The sequence below is a fragment of the Gossypium raimondii genome, chromosome 6 (assembly GCF_025698545.1).
Source record: "Gossypium raimondii isolate GPD5lz chromosome 6, ASM2569854v1, whole genome shotgun sequence".
Taxonomy (NCBI): domain Eukaryota; kingdom Viridiplantae; phylum Streptophyta; class Magnoliopsida; order Malvales; family Malvaceae; genus Gossypium; species Gossypium raimondii.
The window spans coordinates 36,515,746-36,524,559 of NC_068570.1; the positions used below are offsets into that span (position 1 = coordinate 36,515,746).

Below are 8,814 nucleotides of genomic sequence, written 5' to 3' on the forward strand. Positions count from 1 at the left end.
TATAGACAACATAATGATAAATTTAGCCCATAATATTCACTTATTTTGTTATTTTGGTCATTAACCTTTAAAATTTATTTAAATTACTTACATTTGGTCGGAAAAATTGACTTAACTGCTAAATTTTAACTACATCAATTTGCCCAATAGCATGACAATCCACATATAATTCATAAAAATTTAAAATATTAATAAAAATATTAAAAATTAAAAAGTTCATAATAACATTTAAAATTTTTTACATCTTAGCAATGAAGCATTCATAAAATGTCATACGACGCCACGTCGATACCATTAAAATTTTAATAGTTTAATACAAAATATCGTAAAAAAGCAAGTAGTTTGACTAAATTTATCTTTATGCCGTAATAATAATAATAATAATATAGTAGAGATAAATAAATGAACGGTTTCTTTCCTTAATTTTATTTCTATTTTTTGATAAAAAACTAAATAAATAAGTACAATTATCTAGTAATCTCCAATGGATTTTCTGTAAATAAATGTGAGCCTTCATTTCTTTCAAAGGCTATCTTGGTGGAGTCTGCTTTTGAGTTTTCTTCTCTAGGAATATACTCAAGATTCCATTGAGTTACTTCCTGCAATAGCAGGAGAATGCGTCATATAAGAGCTAAAAACAATGTTGATGTGAATGTATCCTAAATGGTTTGAAGAATTTCCATGCTGTCCGTTCTGATCAACACTTTATCACAACTCCTATTTTGTAATAGAAGCAAACAATCTAGAATACCTCATAGTTCAACATTGACCCAACCTTCCGTTAAATCCAAATATCCACCTACTTTAATCGTCTCTGATCATTCCCCCGGCAACAGCATCTCCTGAGACAACCTTAACCGCACCATCTGAGTAAAGGTGAATCCAATTTTCTATTTTTAGTGTCCTAAATGGAAGCTTCTTTGTTTATTATTGCTATGTATACATGTACCAAAGAATTTCTGAATTTCTAGGCAAAGATACAGAAAATATGCAATGCAAGTACTTAGTAAGTACCCATCTTCGAACTTCATCGAGGATCTAGTTCAGAAATGGAAGCTTCATTGACTGAGACTTGAACGGTTTCTCGTTTAGATTGATTGGAGAGTGAGGATGACTGAGACTTCGTTTCTGTCTCCATGGTGGAATGCATGGAAAATGCAGGTCTCGATGGCACTGGAAGAGACATGGAATAGCTACCAAGCATGAGAACCACAGAGGCCATGGTTGGTCTGTAAGCAATATTGTCTTGAACACAAAGCAACCCAAGATGGATACATCTCATTATTTCAATTCTGGAGCAATCCCTCAGGATTGGATCTACTACTTCTAAAGCAGTTCCTTCACTCCAGTTTCTCCATACCTGCAAAAGTCGAGGAATATGAACTTACATTGTGTTTTAGCAAGTTCTAATCCAGTAATACCATAACCACAGTATGCAGCTTACATGGGTTAGAAGAGAGTCTCCCACTTCTTGGTTGGAGAAGCTACTGATTTTTTTACCACTAATGATTTCCAAAACCAACACTCCAAAGCTGTAAACATCGGATTTAACTGAATATTGTCCATGCCATGCATACTCAGGAGCCATGTATCCACTGCGGACAAATAAATCTTAATGAATGAATTTAAATGGTAGCTAATCCTCTAGAAGAAGTGCTAATGCTTAGGATCTTTGAGTTTTAGATATCACAAAGTTAACAAATAACATGTAGAAACAGATCCTTCTAAATGCTTACTAGGTCCCAACGACTTTGCTTGTATCAGCTCGAGTTTGATCAACCGTAAACAATTTCGCCATTCCAAAATCTGAGATTTTAGGATTCATCTCTTCATCTAACAATATGTTGGCTGTTTTTAAGTCGCGATGGATGATTCGGTATTGAGAATCTTCATGAAGATAAAGAAGTCCCTTAGCTATTCCGTTTATAATTTTGTACCTCTTCGTCCAGCTTAGTAGCGAACGCTTTACTGAATCTGCGATTAATCATGAATTTAATAGTAATAACTAGAGATTATCAACTTTTCACCTCTATAGCATGACTTGAGTGGCATTCTACCAAATATATTAAACCATACCGAATATAAAGTTGTCAAGGCTTGAGTTAGGCAGAAACTCATAGATGAGAACCCTTTCTTTTTGTTCCAAGCTAAAACCAAGAAGCCTAACCAAATTCCTGTGTTGTAGCTTCGCCAATAACATCACTTCATTCTTGAATTCTTGTTGTCCTTGTCCCGAATTTTCAGACAGCCTCTTTATAGCTACTTGCCGTCCATCCTCAAGCTTACCCTGATAGTATTTGTAACAAAGAACAATGATAGAAACCAACTTTTATTTCCTATTATTTCTTGGAAGCCATCAAACTGGAGGCTTCACTTTCATATATTTATCAATTTTCCAAATCTTAAATTACCTTATAAACAGGACCAAATCCACCTCGTCCCAGTATGTTTGCATCCGAGAAGTCTTCTGTTGCAACTCTTACTGCATCAAAGTCAAACTGCAACGATTCTACACGGGTCTTGGCATCTGCAGGTTAACACAGAACGAATTAAGGCTTGAGGTTAAAGGCAGGGAGGTCTCATGCCAAAAAAAAAAAGTTATAACAAATGAAAACAAGAGGAAAGCACTTGCAACTTTTTTGCTCATTTTTATTTTCTAAAGTATAAAACCATGCTTAAACATTGGAAGAAGTACATCAAAAGAGAGTAGAGGACCAACTTACTTTGATCATCCTGCTTGGGTTTCGCGATCCTTTTACGGAGAATAGCTACTGCAAGTATGACAAGTACTGCCACCAAGATGACAATTGGAACAATGATAATGACTAGGGTCTGGGATGAACGGTGGCCACCTTCCTCTGCACAAGCAACAACTTTTCATTTACATCAATTTCTTCCTGAAACCAGCATGCCGTCTAGCAGATCGGTAGTTACCTTTTTTGATTGTGTTCACCGACTGTGGCGGAGGACTAGCAGCTGGGGGTGGAGGACTAACAGGTGAGGGTGGAGGATATAAGGATGGGGCTGTAGTAGAGTCATTGGGTGTATAGAAAGGATACAAATCCCAGCGGAAATAACAGCTAGGCCTCGTAACATAACCTCCTTGCTTCCCATGGCAACAGCTTTCATAGTTACTCACGGATTGCCTTAGGCAGGAATCACAATCCTCGTGTGATAAATCTGGAGTGCACTGCATTAGCGCATATATCTTTTGGAATACTGTAAAGTCTGTTTCCCCGGTTGCATACTTAAGAGTAGAAGAGCCGTTGGAAGCGTTTCTCACCACTGTGTCCATCAAACTCTCCCAAACCGTATCAAATTCTGTTACGTTAGATTTGATGTCGCCCGTATTATAGCCTGCCTCAGGGTTTCCTAGCTCCTCCAGGGTTCCATAAAACGAGCGATCTGCATAGTGTACATGACATGGTTGCCCTTCCCATGAAAGGGCTTCCTTCTGGTTGGGACAGTTAGCTATGAGGTCGTGGATTGTAGAATTGACACATTTATAACAATCGTCAGGACTAGAGTCTCCTCTGCACATACCAAGAGCGTAAACTTTGTAGGCGTTTTGGCCAACATTGGCAGTGAAGAAACCACCTTTTGCAGAGACATTCGGTGGGAGAGAAGCAAGAATAAGGTCCCGATTTTTACCATAGGTACTATTTATGGTGAAATTACCAGTGTCGAAGCATCTTATGAAAGCCTCAACAAGACTGATGCTGATAAGCAGATGGGAGAGAATTGAAGAAATATTTGTAAGTTTAACCCACATTTTGAGGTTGTATAATTTGAAGGAAACGAAACCCAAAAGAAAGAAGTGGGAACTTATTATTCCAGATTTTTCATGGCAGAGAAGAGATCAGGGATTGAGTCGGAGAAAGAGTCAAAGACAACTCATTAAAGCAAAAGTCTTGAAGCTTTTAAAAGTCAAACGAAACTTGGCCTTTAATTCCTCAGTCGTACCTATAGGAGAAAGAAAGGCGTGGTCGGTGGATAATCTTCTTTTGGGGGTCCCTTACTAATTGAATGTAATGTTTCTTCCTGTAGCAGATGGAGGTTGAAGTTAACAGTTGAAAGACGCGCAACTCAAAGTCTACCTACCAAACAGTATTAAATGTATCAGAAAAGGCTTAATTCATTCAAAAAATCATCCAAAACTCATTGAAATTCTTTTAAACTTAAACAATATAAATTGTGACCCTTTTTTTAATTTGTGAGATTTAAATTTTTTTTATTTTAGATTATCAAATTTTAAAATTTTAATCACTATATTAAATCAATGAATAATGTTGATATGATCATTTTCATCACTATAATAATTTTAATTCTTTATTTTTATAAATTTTTATCAATTTAGTCCTAATATTTTAAACATATTATTTATAATTTTTGTTATTTGGGAAATATATATTTTTAAAATATAATTTCAGAGAATTTTGTAAATAAAAGTAAAATGTCATATTCATACAGTTAGATATTATAAGATATTTGAGATTAATAATTGATTTGAATTATCGTATAGATTAATATTTACATCAACCGGAAAATACTCGCAGAAAAATAAAAATTGCAAAGTTGTCGCTGATGCAATCATAAAACAACTAAAAGTTTGATTAAGGTAAGTAGACCTATCAATTAATAGTATAGTTACGGTGAGTATAGATATCGTTCCCACGAAGACTAAAAGTACTACTAATTATCGTCTTTCTATTATTTAACCAATAAATTTGAGTGATCAATTAAAATTAAAATTAAATAATTTAATTAACTACGAACACTACAAAGAATAATTTAGGAAAATAAACAATTAACAACTAAGAAACGAAACAATACTCAAGAAAGAATTCATCTAGACTTCATCATCTCTATTAATCTAAATTACGCAATTTCTTCACTTAGTATCTTGATCGTAAAAATATCTAAATTATGCTAATATCTCTCTTAAAAGAATAAGAACAACCGACTCTAGGTTGATTAATTGAAATTTTTTTCAAATTAAAACCCTGTTATTGCATTAACTCAATCTATAGATTTCCCTATTAGATTTGACTCTAATATGGTAGATTTACATCGTTCTATTTCTAGAATTGCATGCAACTCCACTTAATTACGCATGATCTACTCTTAAATAACGTCTATTCCTCCTTTGATTTAAGCAAATCAAACATGAATCAATAATCTAGAAATATCAAACCAAGAATTAAGCACACATAATTCTTATTTGTGTCCTAATTACAATGTCACTATCTTTTTGTGTCCTAATTTGACCGAAATACGAGACATACTTCACAAATATCCACTTTGACTCATGTAACAACCCATTTTTAATGAAATCAGAATAGTAGTTTTGGGACCACAAATCTGACGAGTAAAATTTGATTTTACTATTATTTTAATGTCTATGGAATGTTAGTAAGGTTGTATTAAAATTTCATTAAGAAATTTTGATGTTTGCATGATTAATTAAGTGAAAAGGACTAACTCGTAAAAAAGTGTAAAATTAGAGTTCCATTAGTTAAAAGAGTCAAATGACTCTAACACTTTAAAGTGAGTGGGCTTAGATGGTAATTAGACCATTTCAATAGTTAGTGGATATTTATGGCATGGTTTTATTGAAATTTTATAAGATTTAAAGGTTAATAAGGTAAATAGGTAAATAAACTTAAAACTAAAAAGAATTAAACAAAGTATCATCTTTATTTTCTTAACCTAAACCGATTTTAAGGAAGAAAAACCTTCGTGGATGAATCCTTCATTTGGCCAAGCTTCTTTTACTGCATGTAAGTGATTTCGAGCCCGGTTTTTAATAATTTTATGTTTTTGAGGTCATTTCAGCTTAATCTAGCTAGTCTAGGTATTAATTTGCAATTATGTTAAAGGTTGAGGGACTTTCCATGAATATTTTTAAATTCTTTTTGATGTTAAATGATAGATTGTGAACCTTTGTTGAGAAATAAACAAGTTTTGTAAATTGATTTTGATGAAATTTACATATAGGGATTAATTTGTAAAAATAGTAAAATTTTATGTTAAATTTATGAAATGATAATTGGTATGGGTTGGTTTAAGTCCCTAGAGAATTCATTTAGCTTGAATAGGGAATTAAAATGCTTAGATTTCAATTTATGAGGTTAAGGACTAAATTGTGAAAAGTTAAAATATTGGGGGTAAAATAGAAATTTTTCATAAATATGAATTGTGGACTAAATTGAATACTAGAGTTATTAAATGGATTGAAAATTATCTATTTCGATCAAGATAGACCACATACGGCCCTAGATCGAGGTAAAGATAAAGCTTCGGAATAGCTCGTTTAACTTTTACGTCCTAGTTGTCGAGGTAAGTTCGTATGAACGATTGGTATTTTCATGTTATTAAAATGTATGTTATTATGTATTCATAATGTAATTGAATGATGCATATCCAAATCAATACTTTGAAAGTTATCAAGTCCTGGTTGAATCTTAGGAATTCATATTATACAAATGACATGTCATTAGGGATTTCATGTTTCGGGTGCTAGTCTTGAATGTCCTACTAATGGTTGAGGTCCTACATTTGTTGTAGATACTCCACAGCTCGTGTGAGCAACATCGTGTAGCTTACATTCTGACCAAGAACTTGTATGCGCAGGCCCACAGCTCGTGTGTGCAGGCCCATTTCACAGCTCGTGTGAGCAACGATATAAAGGAAAGGTTACAGTTATATGTTTAAGCACACTTCGTGTGAGCTTTCTTGAGTAGTCGATGAAATTCTAGATGGTTCAACTGGTATGAAAAGGAAATGAAAATGGTAAGTGCTCAAATGTGATGTATCATGAATCTATGAAAAGGAATGGTGATATAAATTATATGAATAGGCTTATGAATCTATGAACCATGTAAAACCACACTAACTTGTGTATTGATGATGATGAATAGGCTTGTGCCAAGCTTGTGGTTTGGGTTGTATTATGTTTATACTTTGTGTTTTGCATTGAATGGTAAGTTATGTTTTATTTTTTACGAACTTACTAAGCACGAAGTGCTTATGTAGTTTCTTTCCTATGTTTTATAGATTATCAGAAGTTCGGTCATTTTGGAAGCTCATCAGAGATCTATCATACTATCCAGCATAAATATCAGTAGTTTTTGAATTTTTTGGCCAATGTTATAATGGCATGTATAGGTGGACTTGTAATGATGTCTAGTTGAATGTTTGATGGATGATTTGGTATGTATAAGTTGTGTAAGTTATCTTGGTTGATATCTTTTTGGATTGTGTCGTTTTGGTTAACGTATGATGCATGTTTAGAATGAATCATATGGTATGTTTTGAAATGATATGATAATGGTCATTTTGTGCCATGATTGGTAAGTTTTGAGCTAGTAATTGATTATTGAAATGTGGTAAAATATACATGTTTAGGTAAGTGTTGTTGTATGTGTTTGAGGTGCCTTTGAATGACATATTGGTTTGTTGAAATAGGACTTTTTGAATGGAAAATACATGCATGTTTCGATATAGTTTGATGCCTTGTAAGTGTGCACCCATTTTTCAAGTGATTATACATGAATTGGTGTTAGGAATGGCTTGTTTTAGGTAAATTTTAGGTCCACACGCCCTAAGACACGAGTGTGTGACTCAATCGTGTGTGACACATGGCCTGGTGACACGGCCGTGTGTCCCCTGAAGGTTCCTTTGCATGCAAGTCAATAAGGTACACGCCCTGGCACACGGCATGGCACACAAGTGTGGGGGGCAATTTCAAAATTTACATGGTCGTGTGACCCTACTCAGAAAGCTACTCGGGTGAGGACATGGGCTAAGACATGGCTGTGTGTCCCTAGTTTGAAGGTTACACGACCTAAGACACAGGCGTGTGTTTCAACCGTGTGAGGCACATGGCCTGACCACACTGCCATATGACTCCTTGTATCCAATTTTTTTTGTAATTTTTTCCTAAACTTTCTAAATATTTTCAATTTAGTCTTGAATTTTTTCTAAGTTATTTCTAGGCCTCGAGGGCTCGATTTAGGGAATATATGTATGTGAATGATTGGTTCATGATATGATTATGATAATGTATGGAATTTATGTTTAAATGTTTCGTTTGTATGGTAATGCTCCGTAATTCTATTTCGATGAATGATATGGGGTGTTACATTAGTGGTTTCAGACCTACGATTTAGTTGGTTCTCAGACTAAACGTAGCATATATAGAGTCTAGAAATACATGTTATTATATAATCTGAGATAGTGTGATAACTCCTAACTCAAACTGAACTATGTTTTTATATAGATAAAATGTCATCCAACTGAGTCAATTTCGACAAAGTAGAAAGTAATGCGTAAGCCTCTGTTCACTAGGTAGCTTCTAGTGGCAGTAGGTTTGTATCTGAGGGCTGAGGAGGAGAGGCTAAAGAAGCCTTCTTCTAAATGATGTCTGAATGGTTTACTAAGTTTGTGAAAACATATCCTATGGCTACACGACCTCCAACCCCATTCGTACCCCAACTGGTCCCTATAGTTACTCAGGATTTGGAACCAATGCGAGTCAGTAAGCCTCTAGTTGATAAAATCTGAACGTATAGGGCGTAAGAGTTTCGAGGTATAACTAAAGATGATCCAGGAGATCCAAGTTCTGGTTAGAAAACACATTGAGATTTTTTGATGAATTATCTGATGCGAGCATGCCCTGAAGCTCACCTAGCTCGAGCAAGGATTCGATGGTGCTGCCCAAAGGTCCTATCACGAGAGCTCGAGCTAAGTTATTCAAAGAGGCCATTTCGGCCTTAACCACTCGATTATGGGCTGAATCGTTGTTCGAACACA

General features: G+C 34.6%; 1 protein-coding gene across 2 annotated transcripts; it reads right to left on the minus strand.

Annotated features, from left to right (window-relative positions):
- Nucleotides 1–399: 399 nt before the first annotated feature.
- LOC105773213 (cysteine-rich receptor-like protein kinase 44) lies at nucleotides 400–3,900 on the minus strand. Of its 2 annotated transcripts, XM_052632749.1 has the most exons (8): nucleotides 2,935–3,900; nucleotides 2,724–2,858; nucleotides 2,412–2,527; nucleotides 2,077–2,287; nucleotides 1,737–1,974; nucleotides 1,445–1,595; nucleotides 1,015–1,360; nucleotides 400–866 (listed from the first exon to the last, which is right to left on the minus strand). In XM_052632749.1, exons 1-7 carry the CDS (start codon nucleotides 3,770–3,772, stop codon nucleotides 1,028–1,030), a joined length of 2,022 nt encoding a protein of 673 aa, XP_052488709.1. In that variant the 5' UTR covers nucleotides 3,773–3,900; the 3' UTR covers nucleotides 400–866; nucleotides 1,015–1,027. The 2 variants fall into 2 exon arrangements, with proteins under 2 accessions (XP_052488709.1, XP_012450379.1); XM_012594925.2 differs by having other exon boundaries at nucleotides 400–1,360; nucleotides 2,935–3,899.
- Nucleotides 3,901–8,814: the final 4,914 nt, after the last annotated feature.